This window comes from Taudactylus pleione, unplaced genomic scaffold, assembly GCF_031769625.1.
Source record: "Taudactylus pleione unplaced genomic scaffold, aTauple2 ptg001101l, whole genome shotgun sequence".
In the NCBI taxonomy this organism is placed as follows: Eukaryota; Metazoa; Chordata; class Amphibia; order Anura; family Myobatrachidae; genus Taudactylus; species Taudactylus pleione.
In genome coordinates, this window is record NW_028285502.1 from 96,116 (window position 1) to 119,546 (window position 23,431).

The 23,431-nt window shown below is 49.8% G+C and overlaps 1 protein-coding gene across 2 annotated transcripts in view; it reads right to left on the reverse strand.

The window, feature by feature from the left end:
- ECSIT (ECSIT signaling integrator) overlaps positions 1-22,740 on the reverse strand; it is a 35,676-nt gene extending 12,936 nt beyond the window's left edge. For both annotated transcript variants that reach the window (XM_088461789.1, XM_088461788.1), the window contains exons 1-5: positions 22,605-22,740; positions 19,820-19,929; positions 10,689-11,061; positions 8,780-9,003; positions 602-659 (exon numbers count right to left, since the gene is read on the reverse strand). In XM_088461789.1, coding sequence (XP_088317915.1) covers positions 602-659; positions 8,780-9,003; positions 10,689-11,061; positions 19,820-19,912 — 748 coding nt within the window. In that variant the 5' untranslated portion in view covers positions 19,913-19,929; positions 22,605-22,740. The remainder of the gene's footprint in view (positions 1-601; positions 660-8,779; positions 9,004-10,688; positions 11,062-19,819; positions 19,930-22,604) is intronic.
- Between the last annotated feature and the right edge of the window lie 691 nt (positions 22,741-23,431).

A 23,431-nucleotide genomic window follows, 5' to 3' on the forward strand; every position in this document is an offset into this window, starting at 1 on the left:
ACAATGTTCTATCACATAGTTGTAGGTACAGGAAATGGTCTGAGCCTCACAATGTTCTATCACACAGATGGAGGTACAGGAAATGGTCTGTGCCTCACAATGTTCTATCACATAGATGTAGGTACAGGAAATGGTCTGTGCCTCACAATGTTCTATCACACAGATGTAGGTACAGGAAATGGTCTGTGCCTCACAATGTTCTATCACATAGTTGTAGGTACAGGAAATGGTCTGTGCCTCACAATGTTCTATCACACAGATGTAGGTACAGGAAATGGTCTGTGCCTCACAATGTTCTATCACATAGTTGTAGGTACAGGAAATGGTCTGCGCCTCACAATGTTCTATCACACAGATGGAGGTACAGGAAATGGTCTGTGCCTCACAATGTTCTATCACATAGATGGAGATACAGGAAATGGTCTGCGCCTCACAATGTTCTATCACACAGAGGTACAGGAAATGGTCTGTGCCTCACAATGTTCTATCACATAGATGTAGGTACAGGAAATGGTCTGCGCCTCACAATGTTCTATCACACAGATGGAGGTACAGGAAATGGTCTGCGCCTCACAATGTTCTATCACACAGAGGTACATACCCACGAGATGTGTGTGCTCACGAACCGTCCCATCCTCACACTCTTCTGTTGATGGTAACTGTATAAATAAAACAAGGGGATTGTCAAAATCCTGTTGGTCAATTGCCCCCTACTGTGTAGCACTCATGCCGCTGTATTGTCTTCCTGTGCCAAGTACAGTGAGGGGCAAACGGATACACTTTTAGGCCCCTGCATGACAATTAATCTGGGAAATAAGTTGCAATAATAGATTTAATAAAAGAAACTCCAAATCTGTATAATAATCCACCAGCAGGAATGTTAGTGTTTGATAGCCAAGTATTACAAGTTGTATGAAAACCAATGTGACTTCGGGGTGTACAGACTATTTGTTCCCCCGCATCTGATCTCATACATGTCACCAGCACTGCATGACCTGGTCACATGATAGAGGAGGTCACGAGATGCAACATTTGGTCACTTTGGGCAAAGTGACATCTGGAGCAGGAAAAGGTCTTTACTAGAGTCCCTCCTGCAGGCTGAGCCTCACACTTATACCTCACCACTGTTTCCCCGCAGATTAGAGGGCACACGGGGAGGAGAAGCTATTCCTGGCTGCTTCCAAGATGGCTGCTGTGTGGTTCTGGTGGATTTCTCTAGCTGAGAAGCCAGACCATTTATGACGTGATGATGGTATGTTACCGTTCCACAGGACCAGCACCCAGGGATGCCAGCTGTCCATGGGGCAGCCCCCATCTCCACCTCTGCTTAGTTCCGGGCTGCTGAGAAAGGCAACACCCACCTGGGCCCGGGAACTTTTCACCCAATACGCCTATGCAGAGGACGGTGCCAGAGGATCGACTTGAACCGCCAGCTTGCCACTGCAGGAGGAGCAGGGAGCCACGTACTTAACTGCAGCACCTCCTGTGTGTGGCCCGGGCCCGACGGGAGGAGCATGACAGCTAATGGGGTATAGAGAGGGAGGAACACGACAGCTAAAAGGGTATAGAGGAGGGAAAAGCACGACGGCTAAAAGGGTATAGAGAGGGAGGAGCACAACAGCTAAAAGGGTATAGAGAGGGAGGAGAACAACAGCTAAAAGGGTATAGAGAGGGAGGAGCACGACGGCTAAAAGGGTATAGAGAGGGAGGAGCACGACGGCTAAAAGGGTATGGAGAGGGAGGAGCAGAACAGCTAATGGGGTATAGAGAGGGAGGAGCACGACAGCTAAAAGGGTATAGAGAGGGAGGAGCACGACAGCTAAAAGGGTATAGAGAGGGAGGAGCACGACAGCTAAAAGGGTATAGAGAGGGAGGAGCACGACAGCTAAAAGGGTATAGAGAGGGAGGAGCACGACAGCTAATGGGGTATAGAGAGGGAGAAGCACGACGGCTAAAAGGGTATAGAGAGAGAGGAGCACGACAGCTAAAAGGGTATAGAGAGAGAGGAGCACGACGGCTAAAAGGGTATAGAGAGGGAGGAGCACGACGGCTAAAAGGGTATAGAGAGGGAGGAGCACGACGGCTGAAAGGGTATAGAGAGGGAGGAGCACGACAGCTAACAGGGTATAGAGAGGTAGGAGCATGACAGCTAAAAGGGTATAGAGAGGGAGGAGCACGACAGCTAAAAGGGTATAGAGAGGGAAGAGCACGACGGCTAAAAGGGTATAGAGAGGGAGGAGCACGACGGCTAAAAGGGTATAGAGAGGGAGGAGCACGACGGCTAAAAGGGTATAGAGAGGGAGGAGCGCAACAGCTAAAAGGGTATAGAGAGGGAGGAGCGCAACAGCTAATGGGGTATAGAGAGTGAGGAGCAGAACAGCTAAAAGGGTATTGAGAGTGAGGAGCATGACAGCTAATGGGGTATAGAGAGGGAGGAGCACGACAGCTAAAAGGGTATAGAGAGGGAGGAGCACGACAGCTAAAAGGGTATAGAGAGGGAGGAGCACGACAGCTAAAAGGGTATAGAGAGGGAGGAGCACAACAGCTAAAAGGGTATAGAGAGGGAGGAGCACGACAGCTAAAAGGGTATAGAGAGGGAGGAGCACGACAGCTAAAAGGGTATAGAGAGGGAAGAGCACGACAGCTAAAAGGGTATAGAGAGGGAGGAGCATGACAGCTAATGGGGTATAGAGAGGGAGGAGCACGACGGCTAAAAGGGTATAGAGAGGGAGGAGCACGACGGCTAAAAGGGTATAGAGAGGGAGGAGCACGACAGCTAAAAGGGTATGGAGAGTGAGGAGCATGACAGCTAAAAGGGTATAGAGAGGGAGGAGCATGATGACAGCTAACGGGGTATAGAAAAGGGAAGAGCATAACAGCTAGAAGGATATAGAGTGCTGGGGGGGGGGGGGTGGAGCCTGAGCATTTGATGGTCACACTCCTGTTACTGCGCTCTATACCCTGTTGAATCCACTGACCCCATAGGATGAGCAACAAATAACAAAATTTAAATTATTTTTTAAAAAAAACCGTAGGTTGCCACCCCCCAGCCTAATTAATCAGAGCAATGGAAATAATTATGATTTATATGACTTACCTTTGTTGACTCTATTTCTTCAAAGTCCATAGGATCCACAGGGATACCCTGGGGTGTGTGGGGTCGGAGAGATCCGGGCACAACAGTTTAACTCCCAGGATGCACTGGTCCTCCTCCACATATACCCCGCCCCCAGCCATAGGCAGACAGTTTTGTAAACAAGCCCAAGGCAGGAGCAGGAAAGAGGAGAAGGAAGAACAATATACTCAAGAAACTCTCTCCCAGAAGATGAAGGAATCCGTGATCAAGAGAAAAAATACCCATTGAAGCCAGGTGCGTCAGGATGGGCGCCCTGCGGATCCTATGGATTTTGAAGAAATAGAGTTAACAAAAGGGATACCATGGGGATGTCCCATAGCAGTTTCCCCTAAGGGTGGGGACGCTCCTGAGCAGAAATGAGAATCCGCCGCCCAAAGGAAGCATCCTGAGAGGCAAAGGTATTGAAAGGCATAGAACCTGAGAAAGGTGTGGACGGAAGACCACGTGGCCGCCCTGCACAATTGTTCAGTAGAAGCGCCACGTCGAACTGCCCACGAGGGTCCCACGGACCGATTAGAATGTGCTGTAACCCTGTTTGGAACAGGAAGATTAGCTTGTGGTGTAGGCTTCAGAGATAGTCATGCGGAGCCATCGAGCCAGAGTCTGTTTGTTAGAAGGCCAGCCTCGCTTGTGGAAGCCATACAAAGAGAATCTGATTTCCTAAAGGATTTAGTATGAGCCACATACCACATCTGAGGCAGCTTCAGCTGCAGAAATGCCGAAACAACAATCTCTTCATTTATATGGAACTGGGATACCACTTTAGGGAGGTACCCAGCCCTGGTATGGAGGACCTGCTCTGTCCAGATGAAATATCAAAAATGGGGAGCGACAGGAGAGCGTTGCCAAATCAGATACCCTGCGGGCAGAGGAGATAGCGAGGAGAAAGAGAGTCTTCACTGTCAGCCACTTCAGGTCTACTGAGTCCAGAGGTTCAAACGGAGGAGCCAGTAGAGCCCGGAGAACCAAAGACAAATCCCACTGAGCCACCCGAGGGACAAAAGGGGGTTGATTGCGGAGAGCACACTGCAAAAATGTTCTAACATCAGGCAGGGAAGCAATCCTTCGCTGGAACCAGATTGACAGAGCAGAAACCTGAACTCTAAGGGAGTCCAGGCGGAGGCTGAGGTCTAACCCAGCCTGGAGAAAGGCATGCACCCGGGAGACCCTAAAAACTGTAGGGTCATAGCCTCTTGGGGAAGCACCATTGAACGTAAGAGTGCCAAACTCTGTAATAGATGCAGGCTTGCGTGCCCTGAGCATCGTCTGGACCACAGAGCAAGAGAAACCTTGGCTCTTAAGAGGGATGACTCAAGAGCCACGCCGTCAAAGACAGGCGAGGTAGGTCTGTGTGCAGGCAAGGGCCCTGCGCTAACAGATTCTGCCTTAGAGGAAGTAGAAAAGGAGTGTCTATGGAGAGACTCCATAGGTCGGTGAACCAATGTCGCCTGGGCCAGGCTGGGGCTATTAGTATCACCGTGCCGCCTTCTTGCTTGAACTTTCGGAGAACCCTAGAGAGAAGGTAAATCACAAGAAAGAGGTATGCGAGATTTAAGTACCACCTCACTGCTAGAGAGTCCACGAAGGTGGCTGAGGGGTCTCTGGTCCTGGACCCGTACCTGGGAACCTTGTGGTTGTGACGTGAGGCCATGAGGTCTAGGTCTGGCAGGCCCCATTTGTCCACCAGGAGTTGAAAAACATCCGGGTGGAGAGCCCATTCTCTGGCGTGTATGTCCTGGCAGCTTAGTTAGTCTACTTCCCAGTTGAGGAATGAATACTGCTGATATTGCCGGGAGCTGACCTTTGGCTTAGACCAGAATGTTTGCCACTTTCTGCATGCCTGCCCGACTTCGCGTGTCTCACCGATTATTGAGGTAGGCTACTGCAGTCGCATTGTCGGACAGGTTTTGGACCAGCCTGCCCTGGATTACATACTGCGCCTGAGTGAGTGCTCTGTACACTGCTTGAAGCTCCAGAATGTTTATGGGCAGGAGACTTTCCTGGGTTGTCCACCGACCCTGAAAGGTATGATGACCAGTTACCACACCTCATCCGCGAAGATTGGCATCTGTTGTGAGAAGCTCCCAATTTGGAACCCAGAAGGGGCGACCCTTTTCCAGATGGGACGTCTGTAGCCACCATGCGTGGGAAAGCCGAAAGTCCGGAGACCGGAGAGAGGAGGATACTGCCCTTTCCACCAAGAGAGAATCAGTTGTTGAAGGGGCCTGGAGTGGAACTGGGCGTATTGCACCATATCAAAGGTGGATACAATGGACCCCAGGACCTGCATTGCTGAGTGAATGGATACCCTCCGATTCTGGAGCAAGTTACGCACATGCAAGTGTAGTGTCAAAACCTTGTTAACTGGCAGAACGATCCTCTGTATTCAAGAATCCAGGAGTGCCCCCAGATGTACCATCTGCTGTGTCGGAGATAGGGAGGACTTTTTCCAATTGATGAGCCAGCCGTGTGTCTGCAGGGCAGTGCCCGAAACTGGTAGTGTTGCTGCAGAACAGTAAACCATAGGAACAGTTGGTCGGTTGGAGTAATAGGTACATGCTGGTATGCACCCTGAATGTCCAGAGAAACCATGAAATCCCTAGGCTCCAATGCCAGGACAATTGACCGTAGAGTTTCCATGCGGAACTTGGGCACTCTGGAATAAAAACCAGTTCGTCTCTGAGCCAAAGGAACTGGCATTATCATAACTGAACGCAGCAAAGAGTGAATGGCCTCCTGGAGGGCCAGGGCTTTGACAAAGTCTAACGGGGGACCTGTACAAAGGTGAGGGCGTACCCCTGAGAGACCACTTCTCGGACCAAGGTGTTGTTTGACGCCAAGAATCTAAGAAAATCGGCCTCCCACCCTGGGATCCCCCAGAAGGAGGCCCACCCCATCAGGCGGAGGGTTTGTCGTCAGACTTGGAAGCTGGACGTCTGGCCGACCAAGACTGCTTGGATCGTGGCTTGGTGGTCTTGTGAGAACTGCCTCGGAAAGGACTGTCCTCTTGCCTTAACCTAGGAACGAAAAGACAGAGGACAGTTTAGGCTTAGGGGGCAGCTGCCGATGGCAGACATGCAGATTTTGAGGCTGCCACAGTAGCCACAATCTTGTCCAACACTGTGCTGAACAGCCTGTCTCCAGAGAAAGGTAAGGATTAGAGTGTCTTCTTGGATCCTGTGTCCATCTTCCAGGACTGTAGCCAAAGGACTGGCGGGGACTACCGAAGAGGCAGATGCCTTAGAGACAAGGAGTCCAGCTTCTCCCAGATAAGAGACCGCTTCCTGAACATGGGAGATGTATACCAGTTGTTCCCTGGCAGCGTCTGATGGCAGGCTCTCTTCCAGTGCCTCTGCCCATCCTTCGATGGCCTTAACCACCCGGGCTGCAGCCATAGCGCCAAAAAGCGAGTAGACTGACTTGAGACAAGTCTCTAGTTTTCTATCCGTGGCATCCTTAAGGGAGGATGTAGATGGTAAAGGCAGCATAGCATACGCCATGTGACAGAGCCGGGTCACGCAGGCAGCAGCACTACTCAAAGTGGCCACTAGGAAACGGTCCTCACCAAGTCGGCGCTGAGCCTTGCCACCGGCTTTGTTTTATGCAATGTGATCTTTACCATCACGCTATGAGAGAGTGACCAGCCTGCCGCCATCCTTTTAAGATGAGCTCCATGTGAGGCATCACAATGCCAACTGTCCCGAAGACCAGCTGGCTGGCCACATCATGGACTTCAGTACCAACACCATCACGATAACCTCCTACAGCAAGCCAGTATCCTGACCCTTCCCCTTACTGACACTCTCACTGACTAATATCCCCTTTTTATACAGACACTGACCATTATCTCCCCCCTCCTCTTACTGACACTGACAAATATCTCACCCTTCCCCCTTTCTGACCCTGACTATTATCTCCCCTTACTATCACTGATTAATATCTCCAGATTCTCATACTGACACTGGGGGTCATTCAGACCCGCTCGTGAGCGGCAGTACGCTCGCAAGCGGGTCGATGTTCCCCCACTACGCATGCGCACAACGGAGGGAGCTCCGTCGTGCGTGAGACCCGGCGAGCGACGGGCTCTCCATCGCTCCGGGTCTCGCACCAAAGGGGGCGTGCTATCGATGTTGAGTGACAGCATGCCCCCTTTGGTGGGCGTGCCTGCCAGACGGAGGCGTTCCCATGGGAACGCCTACCGTCTGAAGCCGGCCCCACTGACATCACTAGTGATGTCAGTGGGAGTGATTTTGGCTGATTGAGCCAAAATCACTCCTGGGCTTGCGGCAGCAAGACCCTACCGCAGGGTCTCCGTCGCAAGCCCGATGGTCGCGATGGTCAAGACCATCGCGACCATCATCATGGATGCTCGCATATGCTGTGGGTGGTCACCCACAGCTATGCGAGCGTCCAAGAGGATGCTCCATTTTCAGGGAGGAGGGCCCTGATTCAGAGCGAGCGCTCTGGTCAGAGCGTTCAGCTCTGAATCAGGCCCACTGCCCATTATCTCCCCCTGCTCTTACTGACACTGACCAATAGGGTGGAACAGTGAAGAGAGTGGTCCTCCTGCATCCACTCTGTGTCTGTGGCCACCTGTAACTGAGCACCCTCCTGTATAGCCAGCATCTAAGTACTGTTAAAAAAAAAGTCCCTCCAAAAATTGGGCAGTATCTGGGCACTGTATATTTTGAAGGCCCCAACCCGGCTACCTATTGATCCCACCCGGCTGGCAAAATTTTCTGGGGGAGAACACTGACCTGGTCCAAGGGAGAGGTATACAGGGAGACTGAAGCCAAAACGCCTGAGACCTGTAGCTTCAGAAAAGCCCTGATTAATGGCTGCTGAGCGTCTCATATAGAGAGGAGGGTGAGGGGAGGATCAGATCAGAGGCAGAAAATGTCTTGTGAGGGAATCACATTACCTGTACTTCTCCGTGTATCCGCCCGCAGTCCTGGGTCCTCAGTGGAGCGGCTAGCCGAGCCCCGCTGCCGCCCACCGTAATCACTGGACTACTCACCGGCATTGCGACGCTGGCGGAGGGAGCTGGAGCAGCCGCACAGGCACCCATTAGGACGCCTTGCTGCTTATTCAGGTAAATAAAATAAAAAAAAAACTCATGAAAATAAAGCTTGGGGCTGCCTAAGCAGTCCCCCTGTCTAAAGATGCGACAGGTCCTGCCGGCACCAAACGAAAAACTATCTGCCTGTGGCTGGGGGCGGAGTATATGTGGAGGAGGAATAGTGCTTCCTGGGAGTTAAAGCTTTAACTGTTTGATGCCCGAACCTCTACGACCACACACACCCCATGGTTTCCCTGTGGATCCCCTATGGACCCTGAAAAAGAAATCGTGTTTTTTTATGATAATTCTGTCTAATTGTACACCAATAATACTGCTGGATAGCTATAAACTCAATCTCAATGATATAATCAAATTGAATCAGCTTCTTGTTTCTATACAGTCTGTAGGAAAAGCTCAATGGCAACAGTGTCTCTAGGCAATATCCCTCTAATAAACAATGACATTGTTGCTGTAAGGATGCAGAAAAGATCAATTTACTTGTGCCGTAATTAAGAATAGTGTCATATAACAAGCAGAATGTAATGAGGGTAACAAACCAGCTCTATACAGAATGTCACAATCACCTGAAAGACTGTAACACAGGCGTCCCTGTCTGCCGCTATACGCTGCAGGCACAGCTTCGACAGAGAGACGGGATCCGCTTCTATGCCGGCAGGCACAGGGTAAGGGTTGGCGTGTTTGAACCGGGGGAACCAGTACATAATCCGCTGATACTTCTTCAAAGGATGGCTGAGCTTTCCAAACATTTGTGTCAAGAGGAAGCGGGTGTGTTTGTTGGGCATGACACCTAGAAGAACATAAAGTTTATTACTGCCAGCTTAAGAGTCAGAGTCTTACGCACATTATACCTCTCCTTTCTGTACCACCCCATGGTGGGCAGGGTATATCAGACTTCACACAGCCCCCTCCAGTCTATGTTACCACATAGCAGAAGGAACAGTCTGCATGTCCCATAGATCTTTCCTGTCTGTGTCACCCTGTGGTGGGAGGGTCAGACCCCATGTCACATAGCTCCCTCCGGTCTGTGTCACCCTGTGGTGGGAGGGACAGACCCCATGTCACATAGCTCCCTCCTGTCTGTGTCACCCTGTGATGGGAGGGACAGACTCCATGTCACATAGCTCCCTCCTGTGTCACCCGGGTTCCGGACTGTAGATAGACAGTATTTAGACAATGTCTAGAAAGACACCAGATGTCAGACGGTCAATAGGTCGACAGGGTCAAAAGGTCGACATGTAAGAAGGTCGGCTAAACAAAATGGTCAACACGTGCTTTTTTGTTTTTTTAGGGTTAGGCACATACTGGAGGGTTAGGCACTTACCCAGACGGTTAGGGTTAGGCACCAAGGGGAGGGTTAGGGTGAAGATTAGGGCTAAAAAACCATGTGTCGACCATTTTCATGTCAACATTTTGACCGTCAACCTTCTTACATGTCGACCTTTTGACCCTGTTGACCTTTTATTCCTGTCAACCTATTGACTGTCTAACATCTGGTGTTTACCTAATTACTGTCTATATCTTATACCACACCCGTGTCACCCACCTGTCTTTGGCACCCTGTGATGGGAGGGACAGACTCCATGTCACATAGCTCCCTCCTGTCTGTCACCCTGTGATGGGAGGAACAGACTCCATGTCCCACAGCTCCCTCCTGTCTGTGTCACCCTGTTGTGGGAGGGACAGACTCCATGTCACATAGCTCCCTCCTGTCTGTGTCACCCTGTGGTGGGAGGGACAGACGCCATGTCACATAGCTCCCTCCTGTCTGTGTCACCCTGTGGTGGGAGGGACAGGCTCCATGTTGCATAGCTCCCTCCTGTCTGTGTCACCCTGTGGTGGGAGGGACAGACTCCATGTCACATAGCTCCCTCCTGTCTGTGTCACCCGGGTTCCGGACTGTAGATAGACAGTATTTAGACAATGTCTAGATAGACACCAGATGTCAGACGGTCAATAGGTCGACAGGGTCAAAAGGTCGACATGTAAGAAGGTCGGCTAAACAAAATGGTCGACACATGCTTTTTTGTTTTTTTAGGGATAGGCACATACTGGAGGGTTAGGCACTTACCCAGATGGTTAGGGTTAGGCACCAAGGGGAGGGTTAGGGTGAAGATTAGGGCTAAAAAACCATGTGTCGACCATTTTCATGTCGACATTTTGACCGTCAACCTTCTTACATGTCGACCTTTTGACCCTGTTGACCTTTTATTCCTGTCAAACTATTGACTGTCTAACATCTGGTGTTTACCTAATTACTGTCTATATCTTATACCACACCCGTGTCACCCACCTGTCTTTGGCACCCTGTGATGGGAGGGACAGACCCCATGTCACATAGCTCCCTCCTGTCTGTGTCACCCTGTGGTGGGAGGGACAGACTCTCCTGTATGTCACTGCACGGTGCTCAGTGCCTTCCCATCTATGGTTCAGTCACCATACTACTGTGCGATAAATACAGACACCACAACTTGCCATAGTACTCCATTTGCTCTAGCACCTTGACTGCACACTCCTGTTGGCGGGGGTAATGGATGAAAAAGGTCTGAATAAAGTTTCTAGGGACAAAGACCTCCTTAGGGAACACATCGAGAAGTTTGTTGTAAACCTCCAAGTCTTTCTCCACCCCAAATTCTGGCATCCACTTGAGGGCGGCCTCGATCATCTCAACATGTCCTCTTCTCCTCACACTGCGGCCACAGAAGAGGTCCAGCACCTGGACAAATGAGGCTTTATTCCTCTGCTCCTTGGAAAAGGCCTCTTCAAATACTGTTACAGTGCTTGTTTGGGGGGTAGTCTCTGGAGGGCCAGGTGGAGGCGAGGTCTGGACCAGCCGGCACAACTGCAGCTACAAATTAAATTGGAAAACGGAATTGTGTTCAGAAGAGGAGATTAGAATTAAAATTAAATGTAAAAATTCTGTGTGTGTTATATATATATATATATATATATATATACACACATATATATATACACATATATATATACACACACAGAAACACACACATATATTTACTTTGCAGCAGGGGGGAGGGGCTTCTCAAGCAGACAGAGGGTCTCATTCAGACCTGATTGCAAGCGTTGAGCGCTCGCAACCGGGTCGATGTTAAAGCCCTGCGCACACGCAGCGGCCACACTGCGCGTGTGCAAGCCCCAGAGCGAGAGAGAAATTCTCTTGCTCCGGAGCTCACTACAAAAGGGGCGGTTGTCGATGGTGATCGACAGCTCGCCACGTTTTGTAGGCGGGGCGGGGGGGTGGCTACACAAACGGAACGCCTGCCGTTTTTGTGGGCAGCCGCACTGACATCAGCAGTGATGTCAGTGGGGAGCTTCCTGCTCGATCTTGACCATCGCGACCATCACTCTGGTCGGTCGCTAAAGCGGTCGGTGGTAACCCACAGCTTAGCTAGCGACCAGGAGGCAGCACTTTAAAAATCAAGCGGCCGCCCTCATTCAGAGAGAGTGCTCGCTTCTTGCGAGCGCCACTGAATGAGGGCCAGAGAGTGGCTGACAATCTTTCAGTCTTCCTTTACACAATACACTATGTGGATTGATTTTAGGAACTAGGTTATGTCAAAGCATCCAAAATGACAACATTCGCCCTTTTTTTTTTTTTTACCGGTCTCAGATCATATTAGGACACAGGGCCTGATTCAGACCCTGTCGCAAGTGCTGAGCGCTCGCAACCGGGTCAATGGTGGCCCAGAGCACATGATGGAGCCGGCTCCGTCTTGCGTATGAGCGAGACCCGGATAGCAACGGGCAATTCGTCGGTCCGGGTCTCGCACCAAAGGGGGCGAGCTGTCGATATTGAGTGACAGCACGCCCCCTTTGGTGGGCGGCTGCCCAGACGGAGGCGTTCCCATGAGAACGCCTACCGTTTGGGGGCGGCCCCACTGACATCACAAGTGATGTCAGTGGGAGAGCTTTCGGGTCTGTTTGAGCCGAAAGCTCTCTGGGGCTTGCGGCCACGAGACCCTACCACAAGGGTCTCGTCGCAAGCCCAATGGTCGCAATGGTCTTGACCATCGCGACCATCATCCTGGCCACTCGCATTAGCTGTGGGTGGCAACCCACAGCAATGCGAGCGGCCAGGAGGCCGCTCCATAAAAAAAAAAAAAAGACGCCCTGATTCAGAGCGAGCGCTCTGTCAGAGCGTCCGGCTCTGAATCAGGGCCACAGTCCTCAATATTTGGGAGAAGCTTCACCTTCCTAAAACAAGTGGTTAGGTCAGTGGTTCCCAAACTTTCTTGAATCACGGCAACCTAGAGTATCAACATTTTTTTCATGGAACCCCTAAGCCAAAAGTTTGTTATTGAGAAATTCAGGAAAAAACAAGAGATATGGTAAGAACTTACCTTTGTTATCTCTGTTTCTACGAAGTCCATAGGGTCCACAGGGTTGACCTTGGGGTATAGGTTGGGAACCAAATCCGGGCACCACGCAGTTAAAGCTTTTAGCTCCCAGGATGCACTGGGTCCACTCTCCCTATAACCCCACCCCCAAGCCAGAGGCACCTCAGTTTGTAAGTAGCCAAAGGCCGGAGGAGGAGAGAAAAAGAGAGAAAACTGGAACACTCAATAACCATACTCACCGAAATGGGAGACGGAAAACCGGTGACCAGCCACACAGCCCATATGAAGCCAGGTGCGTCAGGGCGGGCGCCCTGTGGACCCTATGGACTTCGTAGAAACAGAGATAACAAAGGTAAGTTCTTACCATATCTCTTGTTTTCTACTTCAGGGTCCATAGGGGGTCCACAGGGTTGACCTTGGGGATGTCCCAAAGCAGTTCAACCAAGGGTGGGGACGCTCCTGTGCTGAGAGGAGAATCCGTCGCCAAAAAGGAAGCATCCTGAGAGGCAAAGGAAACCAATGCCTAGAACCTTAAAAAGGTGTGGACAGAAGACCACGTGGCCACCTAGTAAGGCAAAACAGCCGAGGCGCCACAGCGAGCCGCACACGAGGGTCACATGGCCCGAGAAAAAACAAGCATCAACAACAGGAAGGCCTACCCATGGGTAGGCCCCTGAGGAAGACCTACGAGGCCATCCAAGTCAACATTTGGTTATAGGCCGGCCATCCTTTCCTGTGAAAACCAGAAATCTCAGACCACCAATAAGGAGTCCGATTTCCGTAAGGAACCTGAACGGATCACATAAATCCAAAGAGGCCAGACCACAGTCAATGAGGCCACACCAGCCGAGAGGACTGGGGACAGAATGGCCGTACCATAAGTTCCAGAATAATATGGAACCTGAAAACCACTAAGAAGAAACACAGGGCGAGAGCAACTCCCACCCTGACATGATGCCCTCCAGAAGAGGGAGCCACATGAGAACGCTCCCAATTCAGACACTCTCCTGGTTGATATAAACACCCTGAGAGAAAGAGAGAGCCTAAGCAATAGACCATGTAATGGCTATCACAACCAGCGGTTCCATTGACTGTCCCCGGAGGTAACGAAGAACCACTACTTACTCCCAAGGAGTCCCTAGGGAGGACAAATGGAGGCATAATCAAGAAAACACTCCAAAGGATGAACTGGATACCAGAGTGAAGCAATTCCATATCTTAACCATACTGACAGTGTAGAGATCCGCACTGTCAGGAAGACCAGGCCAAGTGTGAAACCCAAGCCAGCCGGAAGGAATGCCAGAATATCTGGAAATCCTGGACACCGGAGGATTGTATCGACAGGTACAATACCATAAGATTTATGGCTGCCACAGTTTGTGGTAGGTCCCAGCAAAAGCTGATCCATGTGCTCTAATCATTCCAACGATGACAAAGCCAGGGAAGCCGTAAGACCACTGTAAGGACACAGTCAAAGACAAACGACCCAGGTCCAAGGCAAAACCAAGGACCCTGAGACAACAGGTCCGGGCAGTGAAGCATCAGGGATGGAGTATCGATGTAGAGACTCCGAAGATCCAAGTACCCCTGACATCTGGGGCAATCAGGAGCCACCAGCAGGAAAGCATCTCCGTCTCGATTGAAAACACTTCCAAAGACCTCGAGGAAGAAGGGAGACCGGAGAACACAGGTACACAAAGTGGAAGGACCACTTCACCGACAAAGAGTCGCTGAAGTTTGCTTCAGAATCCCCAGAGCTGAACTGTAACACCATAGTGTGATAAAGTCAGAAGGCCATGAGGGTCACCTCAGGGGGGCCCCCCCTGCTCACCAGGAGATGAAACCTCTCTTGGGGAAGAGACTAGTCCCCAAGATGCACGTCGTGACGGCTGAGGACTCCCGCTTCCCAATGGAGAGCTCCTGAAATGAACGCTGCCGAGATGGTCGGGAGGAGACCCTCGGACTATGTCCGAATATGTGACATACCTGTCATTGCCACCCAACGAACAGTGTTGCTAAAAAGGAAGCCACTGTCCTGACCCTGTCGGACTGAACCTTTTCAGGTTCACCGGGAAACAAGAGTTATGCCAGAGTAAGTTAATTGACAGGGTGGAATCGACAGACGTCCAACTGCACTGAAAAGGATTCGGTCCAGACACTGTCCCTAGCAAAGAAAACCCTGGACGAGATGGCCATAGCCACCCGGACAGGGACCGACTTGCCTCCGGAGAGAGCATCATCGTTTGAACAGTTATCCGACAGAAAAAACTCATTCCATCTGGAGATGAGCCAATTATGGAAAGGCCTGGAATGGAACTGAGCCCATTCCACCATGCATCCCAGAGTGTAAAGACATCTGTCGACTGCGCAGACAACCATGTACTCCTAATGGAAGAGAGGAGATTCCGTCTTACGCCAGAAGAATTCTCAGATTCTGAGAATCCAGCAGGGATCCTAGATGAAGAATACCCAGAGAGGGATGCAGGGAGGACTTTTTCCCCGTTGATTAAACGTCTGCACCCTGAAGAAGCCACAGTCATCCTGACCTGGCCGTAAAGTACCCCGGTGATCCCGCTAAGAGCAGGAGGCCGTCCAGGTACAGGAGCATTGGGATATACTGAACAGAAGAACTGACAGAAAATCCAAAACGCTGGTAAACCCCTGTGGGGCTGAGGACAGTCCCAACAGGCAGAGCCCGAAAAATTGTAAGTGTTGCTGTGATATAGCAAACCTCAGCCCATGCTGAGGAAAGGTCTCTGTAAGTACCCGTAGGCACGCGTCCTGTATATCCATTGATACCCTAAAGTCCCCAGGTTCCAAACATCGTATGATGGAGCATAGGGATTTCCTCCTGAGCCCAGGTAGCTTTAGGAACTGGTTCAGGGAATTGAGACAGAGAACAGGCCAAAGAGGACCATTCAGCCACCGCACCAGAAAGAAAACAGAACAACCAGTCCCTCACTGAGATAGTGGGGATGGCCCAATTAGCTCCGCTTACCGCAACAACTGCATAGCTTTCTGGATCTGTAAGGCCCTTGTAAAGAGGGCGTACCCTCCTACCCACGTAGCCGCGGCAACTTGACACTAATACCGGGCGAACTGAGAAAATCGGTATCTCCCAGTTGTAGGCCTGTCCCGTCAGACTGAAGAGATATCCGTAGGTTCAGAAGCAGGATCGGCTGGCAGTCCAGGCCTGCTCGGTACTGGATATGTCGGCCCTTGTAGATGCCGACAGTCTACGAAGAAACAGACCTTTAGGCTGACCCAGAGGACAAAAAAGACTTAACAGACTTAGTCTGAGGCCTTGTAGTGTGCATAGCTGAAAACGGTAAACTTGTCGTTAGTAATACTGCCAATGTTACTACAATCTTGTCAAGGTCAGGACCAAACAATATCAACCCTAAAGATGGTATCTGCAGCTCTGCATTCTCAGAGCGCAGCCATAGGGTATTACGGAGGATACAGTCGCAGCCGGAACTCTGAAAGTTAGGAGACTGGTATCCAATATAGGCATGTCCACCTATGACAACTGCATATATTACCTGAGCGACCAAATACATTTGAACCCCCGACGTGTTGGAGGGGAAAAAACGTTACAAATGCATCAACCCAATATGCAATAGTATTAACCAACCATGCTATAGCCATGGTAGGATGGGTAACAACTCCTGAAAGCAAGTATACTGATTTCAGGCAGAGTTACCACCTACGGATCCGAAGAATCCGACCACGCAGGAATGGGAGGCGTAGTAACGTCTGTAATCAGACGAGTAACACGCCCATCCCCCCCAGGAGGGGCTCGTGATGACCCTCAGGGAATTTGGGACAGGAGGCCAAACACTGTTGTAACACCTCCTATCTGGCAACAGCCAGAGTCCCGCTATGCGATCCACCCGCTAGTCAGCAACAGGTAACCCGAAGGCACGCAATACTGAGGGTGTATGATACAGTGCAGGTCAACATTCACTCTAACCAGAATGGACCTGCTACCAGCCCTAAAGCAGGGATAATAATACCTGAAATAGGCTTCCCCCCGTGTAAGAGGGAAAGAGCCCCGAACAGTACCCAGTTCACGGCAGAGCCAACTGGGAAGTAACCACAGGGCGTCAACCACGCCAATTAGCGTTTCGTAGAAAACGACATCCACCCAGGGTGGCTGTTGTGGTAATCCCTGCAAGGGGAATGACAGACTATTGTGGCACCAGGGGGAATTCATATACTGCGAAAAACCCCTGCAGGGAGCGGTAGTCTGTGTCACAGGGGAAGAGTGCAAGAAGCTGCGAGATACCCTGAGATGAAAAGGGCAGTATGGTGAAGTAACCCCAAGTGAGGTACAACAATGGGGCCCGCCCGGCGATCCGCAATTGAGAGGATCCCGAGAAAACAAACCGCCCAAGGGGGTCGTGAAAGAGGCCGGCACCAGATGACGCCACATACAGAACCCTTTATGAGTCAAATCCTCCGCACTAACACCTGCAGCACATGGCTTGCAGGATAGTAAAAATGGGTGCAGTATAACGCTCTATCTCCTGGTCAGACATATCTGACCAATCTTGGCGGAAATATTAAGCAGCACTATACTGGTCCTGACTGATGCCAAAAATTAGCTGCAGGGACCCATTTTCAGCGTATGCAACACACAGTTCCATCTAAAATATGGCAACGTGCAGCACGCAACAGTATGTGACAAACCACACAAATATTAACAAGTATATAAATGTGAGGTCTCAGAACCACCCTAAGTACAGCTGTATTAGGGCAGATAAAGAAAAGGGATAGATATACACTGACAGGTGAGAGAATAAAGTACAGTCAGCACTAGCATAAGTCACATACAATGCAGATATATACATATATACATAAACATGTCATATAATATACTGCACTATTACACTGCATTCAACTGCCCAGATTCAGTGTCTGGGAAGGCTACAGCGCTGTGTACACTGACCTGATGGTGAGGTACGCAGGGGGACTGGACTCACTGCCATCCTGAGAGATTTCTGCTGCACCACAGAGATAAAATGGCCGCTGGAGACCTCAGAGGAAGCGTGGCCCGCGGAGGAAGCAGCTCAGCGACGCCAGACTATGGATACTGAAAGGCGCGCTGAGCTGAGGGGAGGAGCCGCTGTAACAGGGAAGGCTGCCTCCCCTGGCCGGCTATTAACCTCCCGGGACGCCGGCTCCCTGCACCGATCGTTAAGTCCCTGGTGGTCTAGTGGACACACGGGGTATGGGGGGCCCGCCGCCACTGCCGGCGCCTCCGGTCTGTCCCCTGAGACCGGAGGCACAGGATTGCATTTGAAATGCGCGGATCACCGCAAGCGGTGATCCGCGACCTTACCTGCTCCCCGTGGATCCGGCAGCAGTCCTGGGCGCCCGCAGAGTCCGGCTAGTACAGACTCTGGGGTCCCGCTGAGATCCCCAGATCTGTACTGGCGTCTCAGCGCCAGCGGGGTGACAGAGCGGCAGCTTAGACGTCCTATGGACAGTCCGACGCTGCCGCTCTGAAGAGTCCAAAGTCCATGAAAAAACTTTGTCCCTATAAAAATAAAATAAGCTTAGGGGCTGCTAATCAGCTCCCCCTGCGCTAACGGTGACCCGACTCCGGCCGGGCACCAACTTAAACTGAGGTGCCTCTGGCTTGGGGGTGGGGTTATAGGGAGAGTGGACCCAGTGCATCCTGGGAGCTAAAAGCTTTAACTGCGTGGTGCCCGGATTTGGTTCCCAACCTATACCCCAAGGTCAACCCTGTGACCCCCTATGGACCCTGAAGTAGAAAAATTATTAAGTAAATTGTGCTTACCTATCATTTTATGTTTTTGTCTCTTACATTGAACATAAAGAGATTGATTTGGTGCTGGACCCAACCTGAGGCACCCCAGAGAGTGTCCCGAGGCACCCCAGGGAGCCACAGCACACAGTTTGAGAACCACTGGGTTAGGTAATAGTTAACCCTAAAAGAGCTGTAGCGGGGCATCAGGGATTAGGAAGGTGTGTACAGGGGCGTAGCCAAGAGTTTGTGGGGCCCATAGCGGAATGGGTATAAAATACCCATTTAGGCTATAATATTAATATTAATATTTAGGCAGTCAGCTTCCCGAAAGCTTCCCCCCATAGCAACATCTTGAAAGGACCCATCACCCTAATGCTTCTAGAGAAACATCTTTCTCTTCAGCAGTTGTTCAATGTATGCCTCATAACAATGGCACCGCCTGAACCCACTATAGCTACACCCATGGGTGTGTATATTCATAGAGATGTCTTTGTGCGGACGTTCGGAAGGGCCAATGTGTAATGAGTAACAATGTAGCAGTAGATGTTCCATAAAGGACATTGATATCACTAATTGCCCTAGCTTGTACAACAATGGCTTGAAGTTATCTCAACTAATGGCACTAGAGATGCCACACGTTGTGCCATATTAGGTCTCACTGGTTTTCCCTTTAGATTATAAGCACTTGAGACCCTTTCACCCTCTTACTTTATTTTGTACTAGTATAAAGTCTATGGGGGGCAATTCAATTGTTAGAACCTGCGGCTGCAGGTGCCTGGCGCCCGACAGAGCAATTCAATTGTTAGAACCTGCGGCTGCAGGTGCCTGGCGCCCGACAGAGCAATTCAATTGTTAGAACCTGCGGCTGCAGGTGCCTGGCGCCCGACAGAGCAATTCAATTGTTAGAACCTGCGGCTGCAGGTGCCTGGCGCCCGACAGAGCAATTCAATTGTTGCTCTGCACGGGCTCGTACAGCCGCGGGAGCATACATTTCAGCTCGCAGACCCCGGGGCTGCGAGCAAAAATGTGCCAAAAGTCTGCACTTTGGGCGCCCAAACAGGGGTTTGGGCACCCAAAGCAGGACTTTAGACGGGTTTAGCCGCTTTGCGCTGCTAAACCCTGTCTGTTTGGGCGCGACATGCATGGGTGCCCAAACACAATTGAATATCGCACCCTGATCTTCCGGCACTTTATACCGGAGATAGGGTGCGATAAAACAATTGAATCGCCCCCTGTGTGCCTCTTGCCAATTACAAATAAAGGGATAATACTTTATCAAAGCAGAGTTATCTTGTCTAATATCTAAAGAGCCCTGTTGTGTGTTGATGCGATATTTAGGAGGAATCAGTATACGTGGTAACAGTGCCGCATAAACATTGGCCAGTGAGCAAGTGGAAACTGTATTCTCATGAACAGGTGCTTAAAGTAAACTATGTCCCGTGTGACATGGATCATGGAGGTATGTCCGTACTCACATTCACCTGCAGCCGGCGCGGTTCCGTCCCAGGCATCCATCTAAGCCCAGCACACAAATTCTGAGCCGAGCGCAACCAGCGCAATGTCCTCATTCCCACAGATTTCTGTACTGTAAGGAAAAGCAATTTGAAACAAATTTAAACAATACAACAAGTCGGACACCGAGTATTCAATCTCAATCCTTCTATAACATACAAATAACATTACTCTTTATCTACGAACTCTTGTTTAAATGGCATTGCTTATAATTATGGAGTTCTGATGTCATCAATTCAGAGGTGTCTGCATTTTTTATTTTTTTTCAGTGAAAGAAAGAAAAAAAAAGTAACAATTAGCTTTATTAACTAGGGGCCTGATTCAGACCCACTCGCGAGCGGCTGTCCGCTCGCAAGTGGGTCGATGGTGTGCACTGCGCATGCACACGACGGAGGGAGCTCCGTCGTGCGCATGCGCGAGACGCGATGAGCGAAAGACTTTCCTTCGCTCGTTGTGTCTGATCAAAGGGGGCGTGCTGTCGATGTTGATTGACAGCACGCCCCCTTTGGTGGGCGTGCCTCCCAGACGGGGGCGTTCCCAAGGGAACGCCTACCGTCAGAAGCCGGCCCCACTGACATCACTAGTGATGTCAGTGGGAGTGATTTTGGCTCTGATAGAGCCAAAATCACTCCGGGCCTTGCGGTTGAGAAACTCAACCGCAGGCTTCGGCTCGCAGTGGCGATGGTCAAGACCATCGTGACCATCAACCTGCACGCTCGTATATGCTGTGGGTGGTGACCCACAGCTATACGAGCGTCCAGGAGGACGCTCCATAATTATGGAGGTGGGCCCTGATTCAGAGCGAGCGCTCTGGTCAGAGCGTCCGGCTCTGAATCAGAGCCTAGGTTCCAACTTACAGCCAATTAGTATTTTGTTAAATATTCAACTGAAAACATTGTGTACAAATAATGTTGCATACACAAATTTAGGAGACGGTTTTGGTTTTAACATTTCAATAAATAAAAAACAGGCACTTCTAACTAGAAAGTCATTGGGAGACATTTAAAAACTTTATTCTTTTAATAATCGGGGCTACAAGGAGGCAGCTGGACCAACATAAATCCTTCAAGTTTCAGAATCAGAGTTATAACTTCATTATAAAACTTCTAAGAAAGTGCAATAAAATAAAAAATGTGATTAAAAAAAATATGGAAACTGACTAATTTGGTGTCTGCATTTTAAAGGACAATGGCCCTCATTCAGAGCCACTCGCTAGCGGCAGTACGCTCGTTCCGAGCGATGTTCGCATATCTGCGCATGCGTACGGTTTTTAGTACGCATGCGCGAACCAGTCAGTGCGGCTGAAAATCGTTGGTACGCAATATAGCGAGGGCCTGCTATTTTGAGTGACAGAATGAGGCGTATGTGGGTGGTAACAGGGGAAGGTGCTTGAAAACGGGGAGTGGAGATCCGAACACAGGCATGCTTAAAGGTCAAAACGGGCGTTTTAAGGGAGTGCATAATTAATACAGCAGCGTCATTGACCACATCACTTGTTTTTTTTTAACTCAGAACTGCTCGCAAAATAGCGGTTGAAAACACCAACCACAAGAATAGCGAGCAGTTCATACGCTGTATGATGTACTCGATTAATCTAATAAATAGCGGACATGACGTATGGTGCGTGCGGCCAGGGGGCGTTTTTATCAAATAAACGAGCGTATGTTTTGCTCGCTCGTTCAGACTTAGAGGTGGGAACAGACTGCAATTTGCGAACGGATCATTTGAATAGCCACCCCTTGTTTTTGAACGAACGACCGCAAATAGCGAACGGCTCTGAATCAGGCCCAATGATCATACTAGACACCAGTAATCTAATCTGTGACAGGGCTCTCTGTTGCAAGGTCTGCAAGTGTTTCATAAATCAGGGAACCAAAGAGAGGGTGCCGAACAGGGGACGCCGAAAACAGATTCTGGGGCTCTGCTTGGCCACGTACCTCTGAAGTAGCGGCTTCGTTGAAAAGCAAATTAAACAAGATAAAGAGCTGCGTTTTGTAATAGCTGCAGGAGACTCATACAAATAAACAACTGTAGGTGGAAAACTTATAAGAAATACACATTACCACTTCTCTTGTCCAGTATGCACCATACAAGTATCTGTTCTTATTCTCTAAATATACATGTATTATTTTTGTTTTCTCATACACGGCGTTGCAGACCTAAATAATGGAGGACATTCCCCTGACCCAAATGCATTCACTTGCAGCAAAATAGAGCATAAAACATCTAAAACCCAGAACCACAACACAAACGCATCCAACCAGAGCAGCAGATGCTAGTGGGCTGGGGATGATACCGGTCATTAAAACACTAGTATAGAATAGACATGTATTTTGCTGGCAAAGGATAAGCGCAGGATTGAGCAGAATGCCAGCAGAGTGGACAGCAATGCCAACCAAACCCTTCACCGCCGACTGCTATGGTCTCATATGCACCCTCATATTATATAGATCTATATATGGTACAAAAATGGGACATATACAGAAGCAGCCAATGGGTTATATATTCATTGAGCCCCACTTCCTCCTGTTTGTGCTGATTTGATACAGTAATTTTGCACCATGCAATTTAACAGCCTGCATTGTGTGTTTGAGATATATATATATATATATATATATATATATATATATTCCCGTGACATTAAATTCCGCATGATCCTTACACAGCTGAATCTCCCCACACTACAGAACAATTGTGTCACGTATAGCCAGCACTGCGCACATGTATATACCTTGACGGTATACATACCGCTTATCTATAGGCAGGAGGTAATCGTATATAGTGGAGGTTTTCAGTGTCACTTCGGCTCTATGGGCGCCGCCATCTCGTTGGCAGTGACGAAACACCTATCCTCCGCCAATCACCTCTTATCACTAGAGGCAGAACTGAACTATACGGCTCTTTTTGTCACTGCTGCATTTCACCAGCCCGTGTGCTGCGCTGTATCCCGGTCTCCGGGAAAATGGCCGCCATACTGGAATAGTAATTGTAGCCATTAGAGTGTTAGCCGGTACATAGTGTGTCACACATAATTGCCAAACTAATCTGCTCTAGACATCTCCATGGCATATGTTATTATACAGAATCATCCACATTTTTCAGGTTTGTATTATAAAGTTTAGATGAAAACTTCAATACTCAGGTGGAAAATTTATGGATACAAACCACTTTTTTTTTTTTTGCAACCACTAGATTGCACAATCAGCCGGAAGACCTCTTTGGAATCAATATAGATTATTGGTCTGCGCAGTGCGGTCCAACACAGCTCTGACGTTTGATCAGCGTTACAAACACAGTAAGCACGAGTTTACGTAATTGCCGCACAATTACACGTGGACACTTGCAGATGGAGGAGTGTTTCGCAGCTGCAGGAAGGCTGGTGTAACAAAACTCAATGATGCATGCTTGTTTACACTCTCAAAAGGGTCGGGAGCCTCTCAAAATTCAGGTGTCGCTCCCAGCTCCCAGGAAGAGTGGGCAAGTCTCCCAGCCGGCGCCACCCACCCGCACCCCCACTCTGGCGTCCGCTCTCATCTTGCATAGGTGGCTAGTCCAGGGGGAACTGATGAAACAAT